The sequence below is a fragment of the Maylandia zebra genome, linkage group LG17 (assembly GCF_041146795.1).
Source record: "Maylandia zebra isolate NMK-2024a linkage group LG17, Mzebra_GT3a, whole genome shotgun sequence".
NCBI classification, from domain to species: Eukaryota; Metazoa; Chordata; class Actinopteri; order Cichliformes; family Cichlidae; genus Maylandia; species Maylandia zebra.
Window position 1 is genome coordinate 34,509,419 of NC_135183.1, and position 22,233 is coordinate 34,531,651.

The 22,233-nt window shown below is 40.0% G+C and overlaps 1 protein-coding gene across 1 annotated transcript in view; it reads right to left on the reverse strand.

Moving 5' to 3' along the window:
* LOC101478040 (protein phosphatase 1H) overlaps positions 1 to 22,007 on the reverse strand; it is a 35,145-nt gene extending 13,138 nt beyond the window's left edge. Inside the window, exons 1-6 of the mRNA XM_004553953.4 lie at positions 21,426 to 22,007; positions 12,294 to 12,483; positions 9,896 to 10,261; positions 5,174 to 5,286; positions 4,984 to 5,068; positions 2,969 to 3,087 (exon numbers count right to left, since the gene is read on the reverse strand). Coding sequence (XP_004554010.2) covers positions 2,969 to 3,087; positions 4,984 to 5,068; positions 5,174 to 5,286; positions 9,896 to 10,261; positions 12,294 to 12,483; positions 21,426 to 21,661 — 1,109 coding nt within the window. The 5' untranslated portion in view covers positions 21,662 to 22,007. The remainder of the gene's footprint in view (positions 1 to 2,968; positions 3,088 to 4,983; positions 5,069 to 5,173; positions 5,287 to 9,895; positions 10,262 to 12,293; positions 12,484 to 21,425) is intronic.
* Between the last annotated feature and the right edge of the window lie 226 nt (positions 22,008 to 22,233).

Genomic DNA, 22,233 nt, shown 5'->3' on the forward strand with positions numbered 1-22,233 from the left:
TCTACAGCAGTGACAGCTAACATTTTAGCCACACACCAATACTTCAGTTGTTGCCTCCGGGTGGCAGTTTAAGAGGTACGGCTATTTACTGTTCTACTTTTATAAAACCGAAGCACCTGATGGACAAAGATTTGAAAGAATCATCAATGCTACCTCTTACCTGATAAATGACTTTATCTATTCAACTCCCAACCTCTCAAATAACTAGTAGCCACAGATCAAGGTAACTTTAACTACACACAAACAATAATTTTGGAAACTCTATATTTTACTTTTGTCTCTAATCAAATGTTAATTTATGATTGTCCCATTTCTTACTGTAGTAATAACTTGTGTCTAAGGACGAACACACAGGTTAGCAACAAAGTGAATCACACACTTTTAGGTTTTTGATTTTGCTTGCATGTCAACGCCAGAGTGACTCTCTAGGGCGTAATAACAAGTGTTTTCTGAGCTGAATATTTTAGCAAGAAAGCTAGAGGGAGGGAATCTCAGGATCCGCAATGAAGCAACAAAAATAAGTTCAGAAGTGCATAAAGTGGGTGGGGGGAGAGATCTGAAAAACGAACTTAGAAATGGAGCTTTGATGTCAGACTCAAAGACTCCCTGGCTGACGCTGATGTACTTAAACTGGCTAGATTAGGTTTGGCGTCACCAGTCAGTGGAGAATATCAACAACTTCAAACAGCTTTATTATCTGAGTAAGGGTTTGCTCTGTCTGTCAGTCCATGTCTCTTTCTGCCCATCTGTCCGTCTGTCTCAAAAGTGAGTGATGTACTTTACCCGACCCACAGGCAAGGCTCTCTTTCTGTCATCTCTTCTGTCATCTCTACCTCTACATCGTCTTCATCCATCAGCGGCCCTCCTGCCCGTGCGTGTCACGGACAGACAAATGCAAAATAAAGATTACTCTAATTTTTTTTCTCCCACCATTTTACGTTGAAAGTGAGGGAACTTCTGAATGACAATTCTCATTCTCAGTACTGAAAATTCACTGCTTGGAGTAAACAAGCCATAAGCTACTTCAGCTTTATTCTCCAGCTGACTCAATTTGCGACTATCAGCAAATTATGATGAAATGAACCTAATAGAAAACTGAGATCTGCAGTCCTGTGAAAAACTACGTACACCCCATGATTTAATAACTTGTAGAGAAACTCTTACTAAGCTATAACGCGGTTCACCTTTCGCGGCCTCGCTGTTTCGCGGATTTTTATTGTGCAATTTTCCATGTGTGTGTGTTTTTTTTTTTTTTAAAAAGCGCATTGTGTTCTGCGTGCTGATTGGCTGTAGACCATTGTCAATCAATCTTGTGCCGTGTCTCCTGTACAGTACAGAATGCATTCAGCTTGTCAAATTTACATAAATCTTGGATCGCTAGCAGTGTGACTCTGCTGTACTGTATGTTTGTACGTTTTCTCCCCAACAAACACAACAATGTCGACGAAATATTTTACCCGCAGGTGCCTTTGGTTTCATTCTATAATACTGGACTTATTTTTCTATAAGGGTTGAACTTTGAGAGTGTTTAAACAAGAGAGAAACGTGTGAACATGTTCATGCCTGTCTGAGAAACGTGTATAAAGTGTGTAGTGAGGGGTTTTACAGCCTGACAACATCTATAATAACTATAAAAAGTTGGGTACTTCGCAGATTTCACCTATCGCTGGTTATTTTTGGAACATAATTGCCGCGATAAACGAGGGACCACTGTACCTGGATTTTCTTTTTTCCACTGCAGTGAGTTTCTCATTTTCAGTGGACAGATGAGCTGTTATTTTTGTCTACAGACCAGTTAATGTTTGAGAATTCTTACTTAAAGAAAGGTTACTCATACAAAACATGCCACGATTTTTTTATATTTCTAGATTAGATGAATAGCGTAATTTCAAAAGTGTCCACTAGTGGTGATGAATCCATACGGAAATATTGCTTCAGGCTGATCCCCTCTTTCCACCATCTTTCAGATCGTTGGGTTTTTACCGCTTTTAACTACAATGGTCTGGTTGACCAAAAATACTTTAATCAATACCATTAAAAGCCACATTAAACAATCATCTTCAGCAAAAAGCATCTAATAAACCTAGCATACACCAGCTAGGTTAGTAGCAGCTGCTGAACATCAGGCAAACATGAGATGACTGGCAAAATGCCCCCAAAAAGCTTCAAGATGGCAGTCCAAAAAGCAATAAGCATCATCACTGTGACTAAGTCCATTTTTAATATACAGTCTATGCCCCAAACCAATACCAATCACACCATGATGCTTGTCCATTGTAGTTTGGAATCTGCAACAAAATGTTTCTATTAAATCTGCACCAGTTCCAGAAATGTTCAAATGTTTCCTCCTTCTACTGAAATATGGACAAATACAACAAATGACTCCAAACAGTTTCCTTTCTCCGATGTGAAGAGAAAGTCGGCGCTACATCCTGGCTGGCACATCTCTGCTTTCGAGGGGCAGTGTCACAGTGAAATATACATCACACAATAGGAACAGTACTGTATGTGCCTGTGTGTCGGGGAGAGGGAGCGATTGTGTCAGTAAAAGCACACCTCATTACTGGCTTCCACTGCAGCCACAGTCAAACAGCAAGGTGCCTTGCTAACCCACATAACAACGCACATACAGGACCATCTCTGCTGTATCATTATATCGAATCAGGTTAGGCTTCTCCCTCATTAGCTCTCTGCTGGTCTCCTCAGCTCCCACCGGATGCCATATTATGAGCAAGAGTAAAAGAGGCAGGAGCAGAGACTTTTCCCCCCATCATAACTCCATCTATTAAGAATGCAGCGGGAGAGGGTTGAGGTCTGCCAGACCCCGAAAATTAGCAGTTTTCATTCCACATTATAAATTGAATGGCATCGTACACGGTAACGCAGCCTGCTTTAGGGATGTGGGAGTCTGCCGTCGTTAAGTGCTTCACGACACCCGTGTGTGAAATGTTAAATGGGAAAAACGCACCATCCGTTCATGGTGAAGTCTCTGTAGAGCATCCTCTTGCCCACCTCCTTCCTCTGAACTCTCCGGGGGAACTCCAGGTGCGTGAACTCATTTCCTAACAGGTGAGGCTGCATGAAACCCTGGAGGACAGACAGTAATTTCGAGTCATTATGTGGCAGATGTGCGGAGCATCCTTACCCATCACTGTAGGTTTTTTTGCCCAATTTTAAGTGTTGAAACAAACACTATTTGAAATTTAATTATTAAAGAACTGCGAGAAGCTGAAAGAGAATCTTCTCAGTGTTCTGACGCACAAACTGTGTGATGACATCAGTGTCATTTACACTTAAATTTGCTCTAATATGCTCATTACCAGCTCCATATTTTTTTATTCAAGGACTCTACTAGACTAACTTTGAAAGACTCAAAAATCAAAATAATCCCAGTTCTAAGTCCCTCCCCTTTAAGCAAACTTTCTTCTCATTGGTTGCCCCTCATGAACAGAAGATTTAAACACACCTCAGATGGCCATGTTAATAATATCCACAGCCAACAGCTGAAAAAAACCTGCTTGAAACCAAACATTTAGAGCAGCTTGAAGCCTTGAAGCAACTCGAACTACTTACTTTTAACTTTAGATTTGTTATATATGAGTCTTTAACACTTTACTAGTATATTTATGAAAAAAATAAAAAAAGTATCTATAAAAAAAACACTTCCTTAGGATCTCAAGTTATTTGTACAGAGTTGAAGCAAACAGGCTTGAACATAGGATTCACATAACATATAAATTAATGTTAAGTTTATATCAGGTTAAGTTAGCTAAACAGAATTATTTAATTCCACAAAAATTGCCAAGTCAAATATTTGTATCTAATTTTTTTAGGTTCTCTTTACTTATTATGCTATGGGTCATATTTATTATAAAAATTGGATAAAAATGTATATTTGGTATACGTAGTACCACTGCATGTACAGTGGGGTCCATAATTTGTCAGAAAAAGACAAAGTTTTTTTTATTTGTTTTTTTTATGTGTTGCCTCTGTACACAAACACAGTGAATTTTAAATCATAGATCATTTTAAGTAATAAATCTTTTTATTTATTTATTCATAGCTGTTATTACTGCAATTTGAAATCTGAGCCCCAAATAGATGTCATAGATGCTGAAAGGCTGAAACATCAAAATAAATCTATCGGAGGGACCGCCAGAACTTTAGGGGACAAATCAACAATCTGGTTCATTCTTATAAAGAAGGAAAACACTGGCCAGCTCAGCAACACCACAGAAGTCAACTAAAATGAATTATTTACATGGTTAAGAAGAACAATGTCACAATATTTAACAAAGTCATGAGGGAGGCGTAACTTCGTCGAGGTCTACAATCAACAGACGCCTTCATGAATGCAAATACAGAGGCTTTACAACATGGTGCAAACTACTGGTTACTCTCAACAGGTACACTGTTCGACTTGGCAGAGAACATCAAAGAGAACAATTATGAAAAAGAATCTTTGGATAAATGAAACCAAGATGAACCTGTAGGAGAAGTAAAGGAAGCGCTGACGATCTGAAGTGTATGACAGAAGCAGCAGGATGAATTCTGAAGTGTACAGGGCCTCACTCTCTGCTCGTTCAACCCAATAAAGCAAGCTTTTAAGTTATTAACACAAAAGTGAAGACAGAAAGAGCCACAAACAAGGAGCAGCTGAAGGCCTAGCGGAGCATCTCAGGGGAGGAAACAACATGTGGTGACGTGAAGTTGTTGAGTTGAGGCAGTCGTTGAATTGTTGAATTAGAGCTGGAAATCTGCACTTGACTCACATCTTGATTGATTTAAAATCCTGTGCTAGTGTACAGAGGCAGAATTACAATTATCTCGGTCTAACAAATTATAGATCCAACTGTGCGTTCATCAATATTCAGATTTCATTATAGAAATATGAGTGAATGTTAAGCACCACTGCACTTCCAAAGAAATTATAAACACTTGTTGTGTTTCTTAGGAAAAGTGAAAGGCGGAGAGTTTCCTTACCAGGAACTGGAGTCGCTGTCGTTCTGACTCTGGTGTGAACTCTGTCGACATGGGAATGATCTCATTGTTTCTAATAATGATAGCCCTGCGCACACAAAGACATATAAAGTGTTGGAAAACATTACCGATCATTCAAATGACGTGTTTTGTTTTTTTTCAAACTTCAAGGGTAAAACATAAGCACAGGTACCTGCTGTCACCTGCGTTCCCAACAAATAGCTTTCCTAGGAGGTAAACCACAGTGAGAGCCGTGCATCCTCCTGTGATGTTAAAAACTTGCTTCTCCCTCTCGATCTGGGCGTCCTAGCAGAGGTAAGGACAAGAGACGGAGACTTTAAAGGAGCATCGTGCGAGAAGACAATCGGTAAGACCTTCGAAAACACTCCCACGACCGCCCACATGACAAAGATTTAGGAAACGCCAAACAAGTTAAGCTTTTGCATGGCTTGGTCCTCATGTGGGCAGAAGGAGAGTTTACATACACTACACAGAGTAAGACTTTATTCACAAACACAAGAACCACGAGAGGGAGAAATACACAAGCAAACAGCGAGCAAGAGGAAACCTCGTCAACTTCTCAGAAAGGCGAACAAAGTGTGGGCATCGAATGAGACTATCGATTGGTTTAACCTGCACCTCAAGTCGATGTTGTGTCAGTAAACAAGTGCATGTTGTGAGCGAATCACGAAGATACCGATACATGAGATGGCTTGCAAGTGGACTTATAATTATCAGGTCAGAGCAGCAATGGATGTTTAATGTACACTCCTTTGTACGCTATGTACGCTCCTTTTTGAGTCCTTTACTGTTTTAAAAGAGATTCAGTTTGCTAGTTTATTTCAATGCACAATCATAAAACGTTGCTAGAAATGCACTACACAGACTGTAGAGTATTTTTAAGGGATTCACATAATGAATAAGCAGGCAGAACAATAATAAAAAAAGATGGATGGGTGAAATTTGCACAAAACTAAAAGGTGCAGAAAAAAAATGCTGGCTTGTTTTATACCAACTGAAGGCTAGATAAAATACACTAACAATGGAACACAATAAAACACAAATAGAGCATCATCAGGAGACATCTCACACCATTCTTCTTTGGCAAATCTCTCAAGCTCCTCCAGATTTGATGGCTTGAAACTTGGTCTTCAGTTCAACCCACAGATTTTTTATTTGTTTTTTAAAAAAAGATGGGAATCAAGTCAGGGCTTTTCAGCAGGTCAGTCGGTAACGTCCACTTTTGTCTTGTAGAGGTAGTTCTTCGCCAGGAGTGATGTATGTTTTGAGTTGTCGTGTTTTGAGGACAAAGTGCTGACCCAGGCTCAGTTTTCCTGCTAATTGCTTTCAGAATCTTCACGTCCTTACTTCATGATTCCTCCCACCTTGATTAGATTCCCAACTAAAGACACGCTGACAAGACGTCTCTTGATAGACTTGTAGTATACCGAATCATTCTCGAGGTTGTCCTTAAGATACTTCAGTCTGGTTTGAAGGCGTCTCTTCTGCAAAAGTGGACTTTTTCTTGGTCTATACTCACAGTCCATTCCATGTGCGAGGTTCCAGTGATTGTCTTCTTCGGCATCACAATTCCTGACTTGGTTAAGTCATTCTCTTGTGTCTCTAGTGTCTTGGCAGTTGTTCTGGAATCTTTAGACACATTTCTCACTAGTTTTCTAGAAATCTTTCACTGCCTATCTCTACCAGCCTTGTTCTGTGTGGCTCTGTTCGAATTTCTTGATGATACTTCTCACTCCACATCCCAACACCTGGACACGTTGAGATAACTTTTTTTATCCTTTTTTTTTTTGTGAAGATCAACAATTCTTTTTCACAAACTGATTTCTGGTTGTTTTTCGGCATAAATTGGAAGACAACCCTCATTTGGAAGTTGATTTTATGAAGCTCTGAGCATCACAGAAGCACATCATTGCACAGCGCTGGTTTGTGATATGACTCAATAAAAAGCTCCGTTTTTCAGGGGGATAATAATATTGATGATAATTTAATGCACGTCCCCACTTGCACCTTTTGTGAACCAGTGCTCTCATGCTGACTGATGCTGACCGGGTTATGAGACGTACAAGGTGTAATTATGTGCCTTAAACAAACATGTGCACATATTTATCTGAATATTTGCTCACGTTTCTCCCAGCCCAGAAACTCTCACATCAGATCAGCAACTGAGCAATAATGAAAATATAGTGAGTTAAACCCAGCATGGTCTAAAACAAGGATGAATGCTCCCAGACTTACAGTTGTGTAGAGAAAAGCTACAGAAAGAGCTTCATGAGGAGCAGCAGCCCCCTTGTGGGCTTCAGATGGAATTTTTTATTTTTTTTTTTAACTCAGTAGAGATCACGGCTTTAACCGATGAAGTGATAATCCTCTACAAAAGATGTCAAATCAGGTGCAAAAGTGCTTCTTTTCAAAAGAGGAAGGGTAGCGTCTAAGCTTAGTCCAGCCTGAGCTGTTTGGGTTGCTTTCCATTGCCATCTAGTGGCAACACTGCATAATCCTTGCCTCATAAAAGATCTTACAAACCAATTTAAAAGAAACCTACAATTAAAAGAAAAAAAAAAACTGAAGGAAACACACGACTGAAAGGGAATAAAAGTATCTGTTCTCTTTTAGATAACATCTATATAAGAAATAAGTTTGATGTTGCCACAGGCTCTTTCATAAATTTAGCTGCGTGCCTTTAATTAAAGTGCTAAATATTTACAGAATTTTTATGCAATGCTGCTGTTTGATCAAGATATTAATATGATTAATGTGTGTGTATATATGTGTCGTTTTGCTAAAACGACATCACTTCCCAGTTTGCTTAAATAAGGAATAAACAGAGATGCTAAAGGTTATGGTCAAAGAAAATATTTGTGAGAATCTTTTCAAAGTGTGTATGTTGGCGAGTTTGCGTGCCGTATGTAAAGCAAGTGTTTACTTTGTGCACACATAAAAGCACACATGTGGATAATGTACATATGTTATGCTTTTTCCTAAAAAGCATGCTTAAAAAAATCCGTCTGTGATCATTTCGTGGCCTTTAAAGTAAATTTACGAACCACAGTCAACTGAAATCAACCACGTTGTGTGCAGGCCGTCTTGCAACGGCACAGACATTCGAAATCGTACAGTCTGTTCAGAGCAATAACTGTGGCTTGCAATTATAGAGTAACCTTCATTATTTGTAATTATTTTTTTCCAACTATGGAAAAATTGTTTGGCCCGTAAACATCTGCTGCTTTCAAGAGCGTTAAATGACACTTTAACTGCCGCACCTGCATGATGTGCATATAATTACTCTTACAGTGCATTTGCTCTCATTTCTTTACATTTTGCTAGTAAAGTGGAGAATAGGTGCAGAGGTTTATCAAACCATTAAACACTATATATATGAAAATACAGTATATAACGCAAAAAAGAGAATTTGTACAACTTGAAAGTCAACATTTGGAATGACCACCTTTATTCTTTAACTCACCCTGAGTTCTCTCAGGCAGTTTTCTTGCTATTTTTTAAAGTAGTCTTTAGGGATATTTCTCCAGGCTTCTTGAAGATGATCCCATACTGCTTCAATAATGCTGAGGTCCTGGCTCTGGGAAGGCCAGTCCATGCACTGGCAGTCTGTTTTGTTCTCATAAACAATTAGGCCACTGCCAGTCAAATGCTTTCTAGATGGTATTGATAGCCTGATGACACTTTTCTATCTTTTTTTTTTTTTAAATTTTGGGCCTGCCATTGCACTGCATGCTGAGATATGCCAAGTTTATAATAAGCTATTCAGCTAATAGCTCTTTGGGAATCACCTTGCTTATGTAAAAATATTATTTTATGTCTTTTAAACACTCTTTACTTTTCTTATAGATTCAATAATGAAAAGTCAACAAATTAAGTGTTTTTGGACAGGCTGCCTTGAGTCAGTAACCCTTTTATATTTTAATGATTAACAGGTTAGTATTAAGTGGCTTAACAAACAAACAAAAAGAAACTTTAGGAAAATGGTCAGGTAGATTGACTGGACTTAAAATGAGTGAAAAGGCAGCCAATGTCTGGATAATTAGAAGAAAAATATGAAGAAACGAGGGGTGGCTCAAGACTTTTGCACAATATTATAAAAGTACCACAACTAGCGGGACAAAGATTTGCTTTTCTGCACATCCAGTTAATAACACTAATATAGGTTGGACCATTTAAGCTGCTTTAACCTGACCAGAGTTGCAAGCCACTTTACAACCCACCTCCAACTTAATTCATGTGTCAATGCCATTTCTGTTGTGAATGCCAGCGCTGTTCTCACGTATTCACGTGTCCAAGAACAAAGTCATTAAGCCAGATATTTATTGGAAATAAAGTTCATTGTTAAATACTTGAATCTGTTGCCTTTTCACCATATTCTTTGTGTCTTACAATCACAGTGTGAACGCAAACTTAAAAATGTTTCCAGATGTGAGTCAAAATACAAGCGACCCGGTCAAAAGTCATGTTTGTGCCTGCTAAACACCCTTATTTATCACTTTCAGGAACACGGGTCATCTCAGTCTCCCGGAACAACCAAGCAAAACAATGGCTAAGTGGGAGGATTTATAACAAACAATGTCTCACTCAAATTGATTACTTGTCACCACAGGAAAACACATTGGAAATGTTACTAATAACCACTACCAACAGCTTGCTTCCTTCCAGTAAGCCATTTAAGTGAAGCAGCACACACAAAACCAGATCTATAATTACTAGTTATTAGTTTTAATAATTGCCTTTGAAGCTGATTCAAACAGTTAATAAAAGCATAAATAGCTTTGGATGGATTAGAGGAAGGAAGCTGGTGAAAATGCTGATATTGGAGTCATGACTGTCAAATGAGTGTCAAATTCCTGAAATGTTAAGTAACAAAAGCATGTCACCCATCTCTCACCATCTCTTTGAAGGCGTTCTCTATGGCTCCAATCACCAGGCTCTCGTGCTGGATCTTCTTCTCAGTAAAAAAGCGTGGTGGAGGCGGGGTGCTGCAAGGGGAGCCCGGTGCACCTGTGGCCCCGCGCAGGGAAGCAGCCCGGGTCAGGGCACGGTGAGGAGTGTTTCCCTGGAGGTAGGGATTACAGTCTGGCTCCTCGCCCAGCACGGTGGGGGGTGGAGATGCCAAGTTGCGCAAAATCTCTATGACGGCCTGAAGCTGGCAGGCGATGTGGTGTTGTAGCAAGCGGGAGGCGACAACTGCCGCACCTGAACCTGCGTGACCGTCGAACAAAGCCCAGTAGTGAAACACGAGTCCTTCGCTTTCCTGCAGGCGAATGGTGAGAACGCACAGAACAAAGGGCAGTTAACGGCTGAATCAAACATAATCCCATTAAAATACAGACTCATAAAGGAATTATACTGTTGCTGCATTTTAATCAGGATTAATTGATAGCTTCCCTTGTTCGACAACACATCAACACATCATGCTTTACATCTGCAGGAAAATCCCAGAGAGATCTCAAACATAGACAATAAAAAAGGGTTTTTTCAATTTTTCCAAAATTCCCCCTGGTCTTGTCATTTAACCCATAAATAGATACTTTTTAAAAACAATCTGACATTTGAGGAGAGGACCAAAAAAACAAAGCAAAAACATGTTGCTGAATGACTAATGCTGATAGGAGATCATGTAGTATGACTCATCAGTGAAAGACCAAGAAACATCATGACTCATTGTGTCCAGTAACACAAGTGTTCCAGAGGTCAAACTTCCCTATCAGCTATCTGTGGGAACAACCTTATCACATCTGCATCAGAGCAAAGTCACCTTGGCATTACACATTATTCAGAATGCCTTGCAGAAATCTTGAGTTTGGAAGTAAAGCTGTGTGTTTGACAGTTTAGCCATTCGTAACACAACAGCACAACACGTAACACAAAATCCCTCTTGGGATATTTTTTCGCAATTTAGGCGAATGGGTAAACTGGGGTCAGATGTAGTCACACCCTGAGTTCTGAAGAAATTTTAACTTCTTGACGCTATGTCCTTGGACTGAACAGAGAACAAAAAGTATTGGGAGATAAACCTCTAACGATGTCTTGTCATTTATATCCGTTTTCAGAGAAATCTTTTTCTGGAAATGTTATTTTACAAAGAAATGACTCAATATGAAGCTTTGGGGAGTTAATGATAAAGTTACCATGTGTTTCAGCTATTTACTCAGAGAGCCTCTCACAGTTTTGTGGAGGTGGCACTGACTGAACAATTTAATGAAACACAAACAACTGCCTTTTATAGTTTGATATTTTCTAAAACATCATCACATATGCTGGAATTTACTGTCTGCGAATACCAACAACCCAATTTCATCTTCTCTTAGTGAATATGATTAAGACAGTCCAAAACTCTGGACACATTTCTGTGTGGAAAACTGGTTTTGCAATGGATAAAACAGGCTTGTAACATCTTCTGGAATGGATTTCCCAAAGCCCAACCCTCAGCCCTCCTGAAAATGCTCAAAGCTGGGTCTGTGGCAGGAAACCAATCATTATGAACCCTACCAAGGAGGGTGGTCAAATATTCAGCCTTATCCAGATGGGTGGCTGTTTGACCATCCTTCTTGGGTGGTCAAATGTTTATGCCAAACAATTGTTGATGGCTACGAAAAGCATCTGGTCTAGGTACAGCTCGCTTAGGGCCGTTTAACAAAATATTACTGGGGGTGTACGTGTAATTTTAACCCATGTGGGGATACAAATCAAATTCAAACTTGTCCACCCAATTCTTGTTCTTTTAAGTCATTAAAGATATATGCCATACAATCATTTCCATGCCCATGATGAGTGCATGTGACCTTTTGACCACAACTATCTCTAAACAGGAACTCCCCCTAAGACATATTGCAGTCCTGTAAAAATTGCTGTGTTGTAACCAAACATTTCTGTTTGGAAACTGGCAAAGAGGAGAAGAGGTGAATCATCTGGCTTCCAAATGAGCCAAATCAGTGTCAAACAATATATGAAGTTTTTCATTTAATTTCATCAGAACAGATTTACTGCACATGTTGCATCCAACACACCAAATAATCCATTAAACAGCTCTAAGGACCATAAATATGGGGACAACAAACCCTCGCCTGTAAACAGTTTAATCCCAACTAGAAGCTGCACAGAAATCCTCTTGCTGTGCATTTAGTACAAAAAAAAAAAAAGAAACATTTTTTAAGACCAACTTTATTCTGCACAGTTGTTTACAAGTAGCTTCACTTGAGGTCACTGCAACCTATGTATGCATGTTAGCAAAATCTGTCAACATTTACAGTACAGGCTGTATTTGTGTGTTTGCATGCCGTTACCTCTCCTAGTCTGCTGTGCTCCATATGGAGCCCTAGGCCCTCTCCGTTGGGCAAGGAGTTGCGTCTCTTGGCGGTGGGGGTCTTGCTGGGTGTGGAGGGAGGGCAGTAGCTCATTGGCCTCCTTCTTGCTACTACCACCTCACAGCAGGCCTGGTCCTCATTCAGCGCACTCTTACCAGCATTAATAACCCTGAAAGATGGGGCACAATGTACAGGTTTAGTCATATTATAGGCAGTCACCCATTTTCTTGTCAATAGCCTTTACCAAAGAATGATTAAAAATCAAATTTGTCAACATTCAGCCAATATCATTTTTTTTTTCAGTTAAAGTCTTTGTTTCAAACATCAGATGCAACGCTTGCTGTGATTTCCCAGCTGTTTTCTGGAACGAGCAGTTGAACAAAAGCTGAAATCAGAAGCTTTTTTTGTGGGATGAAACAGCGCCGGGGTCTTTCATAGTTATTAAGGCTCACTGCAGGATTGCAACAATTAGTCAGACCCACTGCCTGCGGTTTCTATCTGCAGACCCAATGAAACAGCATGCGTTGTACGTTTCATGTCCCTGATGAAGATCAAACAGGAGCGCTTATTTGTGGTACTGCTCTGCTGGGAGTGTCCTGATGCATTGAGACAATCGCCTCTGGGTGAATATGAAGACTCTATTTGTGCTTAGTTGTACAAAGGGTACATGGCCAGCGCTTTGTGCATGTACGCAGTCCTGCTGAGCTTCATTTGTGCTTGTGTGCTTTAAAAAAAAACAAAAAAAAAACCCCAAAACAGGCAGACCACAGAGAGAGTTTGCAGAAAAATGTAGCCCACTAACAATTTAAAAACAGCATTGTTTTAAAGGCAAACCACACTCTTAATCTAACAGTTTTTAAAAGTTGAAAAGAAAAACTTTTGTCTTCAGTCTGCACGATAACCACATTGTTATCTGCAGCCCATACTGGAGAATAACAATTTTTCTACATATCTTGGGAAATTTTGATCAAACATCACTGTGCTCATATGTAGTTTTGGTTAGTTTGTTTTTCCCCATCTGCGGTTTAGTGGTGCAGCACTTAGCATTGTCACCTCACTGCAAGAAGGTTCCTAGTCTGAATGTCTTTTCTGGCTGGGAGCTTTCTGTGTGGATTTTGCATGTTCTACCATGTTCTAACAGGTGACACTAAACTGGAATGTAGCTAAACGGTATAAAGTATAACACAGTGTTACAATTTATTTTATGTGTCAATATTGTATCGATACAGGGACACTAAATATCGAGATTTTGTTTAATAAATGTAAAAACTCTGGGCATACTATGAAGAAGAGATCTCATCTCAGGCACCACCATCCTGAGATGATGCTAGCCAAACAAACTTGCATTAAATCCATACACTTAGCCTGACTAAGCTAGCTCCTAAATCAGTGCAAGCTAATGGTTTAGTGACACGTGTAAAAATAGGACAGCAACCTCCTTTGCAAATAATTGCTGCCTGATTTAAAAATGCAGACAGAGTCAACAATTTCATGTCTTTCATTTAATAGCTTATGGTACTGTCTAGAGACAAATGAGATAATTCAGGGTACGTTTTAGCTTGTGCCTTCGCTGCCACTAATAAGCCACTATTTTATGGTCATGCAGGGCAATTAGGGTTGCAAGTTAGGTCTACAGTTAAACAGTTTCATTAAACCCTTAGTTTCACAAAACCAAGTTGTCGATGGCCAGAATACCAAACTAATGACTTGACAACAATAGTCCGCAAAGTAAAGTTTGTTTCATGTTGGCTATATGAGTTTTTAAAATATATAATCTATATTTTTATTCACTAAAATACATTCACGGAGTGTTTTGTCCATAAGAGTCTTCAAAAGGTAGCTAAAGCAACGTTTGTGAACACTTTTACACATTTGAACCTGTGACAATGGATTCTTTCAGTCTGCTGGAACAATACAGAGTAGTATTATGTTTTGAGTTGACATAATGAATTTGTTTAAACAGTCTCCTATTAATGCCCAACATTCAGGCGACAGGCGACTCTTCTCCACACGCTACACGCCATAACTAAGCAGTAAAATCACCAACACTGTAAGAGTGAACCTTTTCTGCTTAAACTAAATGCTTCTTAATTTGAAGCACTCGTTTTCACTTGCTGTCTCAAAGGTCACTACACCAGCTGCATAACTGCTAACTCTAGATAATGTAATTGGGTCACAAATAAATGGTGAAAAAAAGTTAGACTGGCAAGTCTGGCCAAAATCCCTGGAGGCTGTTGTTGTTGTGTGTTTCTGTGTGTCTGAGTAGAGAAATTGGCATGTCTATTTATAGACATTATTGTCAGTTGCTTTCTGTGAGGCAGCAGCCTTGTCTGGTCCCCGGTCTCAAATGCTCATTAGCTTTAGTTAAAAGAGCCACGATGTGAGCATATACACATGTGTATGTCTGTGTATGCATAGTGCGATATAACTGATACTTTAAATTGTTAAAATACATAATGCAACAATAGCAAAAGTCTGTATAGTGTAAGAATATACATACACAGTATATGAACATTCTGAGGTTGAATAAAAAAATTCTTTTTGCCAATTTCTTAATAATATTTAGTTATGTGCCATTAGCGTTTGAGCTGTGCAGACCCCAGTGGTCAAAATCAAAGGCGTTTTTTTTTTTCTTTAATTGCTTATCAATCAATTTGGTCCTAATGATCTCACATCATTGTCCTATGACCCCAGTCAAAGGCATCCAATTTCATCTCTACAGTTTTAATAGAAGGAATGATGAATACAGTTACTGCAGGGGTGGGCAACTCCAGGCCACGAGGGCCGGTGCACTGCAGGTTTTAGATATCACCCTGGGTCAACACACCTGAATCACATGATTTATTCGTTACCAGGCTTCTGGAGAACTTCAGGACATGTTGAGGAGGTCATTTAACCATTTGAATCAGCTGTGTTGGATCAAGGAAACATCTAAAACCTGCAGGACACCGGCCCTCGAGGCCTGGAGTTGCCCACCCCTGATGTAGTCCATCTATGTTAAATCTGTTGGTGGGATGAGGGTTAAACAATATATGGTGCAGATTAATGAAAGAATTATTAACCACAACACAAAATTATTTGGCTAACATTTCTGTAGGTGTCTAAAATGATCAATGGATTACCAGTAGGTTGTGGACTGTTGATTTGCTGGTGCCTGTTATATTTATTCCATCATTCCCCTTCCTGCCACAAAGTATTCTTGTGGTACTGAGAGAACTCCCGACTAAGGATGACAGTGCATAGGCTATAATGTGTCACTCACCGCGAAAGCTATCATGACCACTGGGTGGTCGTCAATGGCGATTAAACTTCTCTGCATTCCAACTTTAGCACCGCACCCACAGCAATAAGTACCCTCTGAGTTACTGTGGTCATAAAACACTGAGGCATCGTCCACATTTGAGTTTGTCAACAGAAGAATTCCAGGAAGCGTTTCTCTGCTTCATCCAATCTGCCTGCAGAAAACATGGTAATCGTCCACATTAACGATGCATTTAATTTAATGATCCCACTGTGTTACACGAAACACACAGCCCCCATTCCTCCCATTAGGAACAAAACCTAATTTTCCCCTCCATTGTCAGACATCCAATGCGCTTTTTGTTTCTCCATCATCAGCAACAGATTTTAGAGCAGACATACCCCCCCCACCCAAAAAACTGGAATAATTATCTGGTGAAGCACAATGGTTTAATACTGTGCCTCTAATCATAACAGGAAACAAACAATAATGAGGAGCTCAACAGTAAAACAGTCTTTTAAAAAAAGTCTAGATTTAACACTTCATGAAGATTTTTGGTTGGAACTGGGCCATCTGAATACAGAAGATAAGGAAATTTAACAAAAAAATTCTGAATGGACTGTAGGAATGAATGGGTTTGGATTTCTTCTTCAGCAGTAGGCACTTATTGTATCCATTTTTTATGATAATACTGAGAAATTTGCAGAAGTCTTAGCAATTTATAAATCAATGTACCGCTGATATCTGGTTGTAGCTTTTTCTGATAAAAAACAAACAAACCATGTTTTCTCCCCTGACATTACTACATGATGTTTTTGCTGGCAGCAAAGATGATGTAGTGCTAAAAGCCTGGGACTCCCAGGCTCTCAGACTGAATCTCTGATTAAGAAACCTGGATACTGGCCGGCGAGTAACAGGAGGAAAAAAAAACAAAAAAACCAGCACCCCTGCTTGACCCTAAGTTGGTAAATGGATGGAGAGCTGGATACACTACCTCTCCTCCACTCAGACTTGCTGCCAGTCTTTCCCAGTGGTGAGTCACCACTGGTGACTCACGATACCAGAGTTAAAAACATACCAATTGGCCTTGACCAAAAGCCATTTTCTATTTAAACCACCATTAAAAAAGAGACATTAGTAACACTACATAGTGGCATAACATACTGGAAACAAAGTTTTATTCTTCGAATTAAGAGACTTGTCCCAGCTTTACTATCCTGATAAACTTGTTTATTGGATGATAAAAAAAAAAGAAAAAGTTTAGGTCCCTGAAGCCTCTCACTTCCCCTTTAGTAGCAGCTGTAAAGTGGTTAATTTTTTTAGTACATCTCACACATTGAATTTAATGAGACTCAGAGTTATGGATGACATGGAAAATATTGTCTTGATAACATTCAGTGACGTTCTACAGGACTGTGGAAAAGTCTTGGGCTACTCCTCATTGATGTTTATTTTGCTTCCAGGGAGCCAGACTTTTATACTTAAAAAAAAAAAAAAGTATTTTATTGTAATGGTCTTTAGAAGAAGCAGCAGGTGTAAAAACACTACACACAGTAGATGAACTTTATCTGAAAATCATCTCTCAGAGACCTACTGTTCACTGAAGCCTCAACAGAAATGGAAGGATGCAAATCAACAACAAAGGGTCTGATGGATTGGTAAATCCAATTTCTGATTGGCTCATTGGCAACAGCTTCATTTTCCAACGTGACAATGATCCCAAACACACTACTAATGTAGTAAAAGCATACCTGGATAGAAAAATACACAATGGAACACTATCCGTCATGAATTGGCCTCCTCAGAGCCAGGACCTCAACATTTTTGAAGAAGTTTGGAATCATCTTGACAGAGAACAGAAAAAAAAAAAAAAAGTCAGCCAACACCAAAAGAAGAGCTCTGAATGTCCTTCAAGAAGTCTGCAAAAATATCCCTGAAGACTAATTAAAGAAATTACAAGAGAGCTTGTCCATGAGAGTTCAAGTTGTGTTGAAGAATAAAGGTGGTCATAACAAATATTGGCTTTCAAGATCACAAGAATAATACAAATGGTTTTTAACCATCTATACTTATATATTTCAATATATGTTTGTATTTCAATCAATCATTGCACCTATTTTCCATTTTTTATAAAGAAATTAAGGGTGGCTTAAGACTTTTGCACAGTGCTAAAAGGCATCAAGAAGTCAGTTAATTCAGTTTCTTTGGCAGGTACATTTAGTTTGGTTGTCAAAGGAGCTTGCAAAGAAAAGCGTCTGGACTTCTTTAAGTTGCTTGAAGACGTTTCACCTCTCATCCGAGAAGCTTCTTCAGTTCTAGGGTCAAATGGTGGAGAGTCCCAGATATAAACCTAGTGGGAGTAACCCCCCACAGAGGGACAAAAGGACCCCCTGATGATCCTCTAATCGCCTGAGCCAAGGTGTGAAACTGGGCGTGGGTCCCAATCAGCCAGAGTTTCGGGTATGTTCATTGTGAAACCTGGCCCCACCTTATCATGCGAATTCCTGAGGTCAGATGGCCCAGGATGTGAGTGGGCGTTAAGGCGTCTGGGAAGGGATCTCAAAACTGGATTATAGATGGCAGAGAGTTGGTGTCGTAAACCCCCGCCTCTGTTCAAAGATGGTCGCTTTACGACCTTCACAGACATTTAGTTTGGTTCCAACAGCTAAAATTTACATCCCAGTTAAAAATTGGTGAATTGCGGATAGACCTTAGTAACCTAGCTAGCAAAACAGCAATGGAATTAGCTGATAACTGACCAGCTCTACCCTGTCTACAGCTGCCTTTGGCAATTCTCCCATTTTAGTGGGCCTTTTTAACACTAATTAGCATGTATCTGTTTCCATGTGCATTACAGACTCTGTGGTTGCAGCTGCTAACAAAGCCTGCCAGCATTAGCGTCAGCACATCTATATATGGTCACTAAATATGGTCACTCCAGGCTCCAAACGACAGCCACAGCCAAAGTGCCTAAACTTGATGCTTCAAAATGTAATTCCACAAACGCAACAAAATGGGTGATGTGACTGTGTGTTATATATAAAGTTTGGGAATGGCAATTAAACCTGCACCAATTCCTACATATGTTCTCTTGCGTATTAGCTAAAACTCAGCCCTTGAAGCTGTTTATAGACCAGCTTGGTGATTTGTCTTTTTGTAGGCTTCATGTACACTGCTTCAACACGCATACATTTAAAGCCTGGTTAAAAGAACTCCTAAGCTGGGTGTGGAAAATCATTAATCATGGGACGGATAGAGCAAATGGTAAAATTAACAAGAGAAATTCGGTTATATGTCTACATTTGCCTTGGAAATTTCTTAATCAAAAAAAAGGGAATGTAATATTTAGCTTATTAATTCCCAATGTAAAAAAGAGGCTAGAGCCCAAACGGCTGCTGTAATGAGAACACTGGAGGCTTTAATTACAGATAAATGCAGAGAGGAACTGAACTCATTAACCACACCAATCCATTCAGAGCCATCCATTCACACAGATCTGAGTGTAGCTTTGTGTGATGTGTTAAAAACAGGAAAAGAAAGTGAGGTGTGATCATACGTCAAAACTCAAACTTCATGTAAACAGAAAAATAATGTGCTGCTGGCCAACACAGGAATTTGTATAGCATATAATCATTATTTATCTCCAGCTTTCTCAGTATTATAACCCTATGGGGCAGAAAAGAAGAAAGGGCTAGATATTTCTAATTATCAGTGAGGCCACAAATTTTCCCCTCAGAACTGCCTTAATTCTTTGTGGCGCAGATTAAACAAGGTCCTGGAAATGTTCCTCAGAGACTTTGGTTCATATTGACCAGATAGCACAGCTAGCACACAGTTGTTGCAGATTTGTCAGCTGTACATCCATGATGCTGAATTTGTTGTTTCACCATTGTTTCATTTAATGTTGCAAAGACTAACTGAGAAAAGGCAACATCGCTTAGAGCTGAGAACTTCTATGTTGAAAGACTGTAGCCAGCCTAGGGTTATCAAGTATACACTTACTACAGACATACTAGATCAGCGGTCCCCAACCCCCGGGCCTCGGACCGGTACCGGTCCGTGAGTCGTTTGGTACCGGGCCGCGAGAGTTGAGGCTCAGGTGTGAAATGTATGGTTTTCAGGGTTTTTATTGGTTTAAAGCATTATTTTGTCATCGTTTTTACCGTTAACTCTGTTTTCCCGTGTCTTTTCACGTGTGTTATGAATAAATCTTCTTTTTTTCGGTACCGGTACTAGTTTTATTTTGTTGTATTTATCTGCGACACCTTAAAGGCCGGTCCGTGAAAATATTGTTGTGCATAAACCGGTCCGTGGCGCAAAAAAGGTTGGGGACCGCTGTACTAGATAACCTCAGTGTCAAAGGTAGTGATTAATTAGGAGGGAATTCCTAGTTTGTTCTGAGGGTAATCGCACATGTATTTGTGTACCTTATCATTAAATGTTAACCAAACACTGCTCATAGCAGGTTGGAAGGGAGAGATTGCCAACTAGAACTCAACAAAGGGGAGGAAATGGATACAGCAGGGTGCGGCTGACATGGCAGTACCACAACAAAAGACAAGTGCTCCTGCAAAATCTAATCATATCTAACCACAATGGAAAGTATAATGCACCACAATGGTGAACACGCTCACTCAAAAACTGACCAATCTAGTTGTATGATCGTATGCATTCCCTTGTCTCAGCATCATGATACAGCATAAACTGCAGATTTGAGCTTCCATTAATTTTAGCAGGGTGTTCCAAGGGAGAGATTGATTCCCCCCCTTGTAAAAGCCACTCAAAAAGTTCAAAAGTTCTTAAATTTTCTGTAAATTGTGCTTACCATTCTCATATTCTGCACTCTAATCAGGGATTTTTTAAGCAATAGTTTCTAGTAAATCCTGATATGAAAAAAAGTATTGAAAAACAAATGTGTAAGCGCGCTTACAGTGTTAGCAGGGCCCTACGATTATTTGTGGAACCAGCACATGAGTCTTAAATTCACTGTAAGCTTTTATATAACATTTGTTGAGCGGCGTGTTTGCAAAGCTCCAGTGTAAAATGTGACATGACAGCAAGAGGACAGATGCTTCACGTGCCATCTTTGAAGGCGGCAGAAACGGCAAGCAGAAAAAACACAAACAAGAGTGTGCTCTGAAGGCTAGTCAGCTACTTCTAAAGCCAGAATATGAGTTTGCACTGAGCCACAGTGCATCTAGACCAGAGATGTCCAACTTATTTTACATTGTGGGCCACATACAGCCAATTTTGACCTTAAGTGGGCCAGACCAGTGACGTGGGAAAAGACCCATGGAAACAGGAAGGAAGGAAGGAAAAGTTATAAACCTCATGAAAATGCAGTTAAAAGCCACAAATCGATGCCCTTTGTTACTGATTGGAATCTGATTCTGTCCCTGAGGCCATATGTTTGACACCCCTGATCCTAGACTTTACTGACACACTGTAGCTTTGAGTGGAGCACTGCTGTAGATTAAATCCCAGATACTGCTGTTGGAAGGCGTTATCCTCTTGCACGTGAAAACCAGCTTGGGCTGTGATCCCTTGGATGCATGCTGTCCTCTACTTCTCAAGGCCACACTTAAGAAGCTGCACACAAAAAGGTTGTTGTGTGATCCCTAAATGAACCATAACATATTGGAGATGGATACAGGTCACAGGTCACAGTGCAGGTTCAAGTCCGTGCTCCTTGATTTGTGTGTCTAACAGGAGGAGCAGAAGGAGTAAATTGGAGGGATAAAGAGCTGAGTGAGCAGCTGCACGCTCTTAGGCCTCAGCTAAACCACATCATTTGGTTTATGTTAAATGCATCTGACACAGGAAAGTCAACAAGAATTGATTTTGAGGCCGACTGCATTTGTTTTACTTACTCAGCGTATCCGGTGGCCCACGGTAATCTCCTGGTTTCCTTGAGGATGAGGATGGGCCGAGCTATGTGATCAGCAGAGCACTCGATCTCATCCGGGGACAGTCCAAGGAAATCAGGTCTCATATATGGGAATTTCAGCGGCAGCTCGGATCCGGTATTGCCGCCTGACCCGGAGCTACCCCCGGCCATGATTCCCCCCATGAAACCGGCCACGGCGGACTTTACACGGGTGAGCATGTTAGTGGCGCGTCGCGGCGGGGTGTCCGTCGGCCGGTGCGGGGCGCCGCGGCTGCCTTTCCCCGGATTCCCCCCCAGCTCGGCCGCGCTTGATCGACGAAGGGCTGGACGAAGAAGACGACGACGAGGAGGAGGATGAGGCAATCCTAGGATGATTATGCTTTCATTGATTCAGTGCGGAAACAAGAGACACAGAGGACAGGATGGTGGAAACTGCAGAGATGCTTCAACTAAAATCCTGCACGCATCCACGGAAAGCAATTGATAACAGCTCGGCCGCCGTGAAAGCGGAAATGCACTGAAGATTAATGGTCATGTGACGCATCCATCGATGCACACTGGAAATAAAAAAACAAAAAAACCACAGTACGGACAGGAACCATGGCTACCTATACGCCCACCATATATATATATATATATATATATATATATATATATATATATATATATATATATATATATATATATATATATATATATATATATATATATATATATAATGTATGTGTGTGTGTGTGTATATATATATATATATATATATATATATATATATATATATATATATATATATA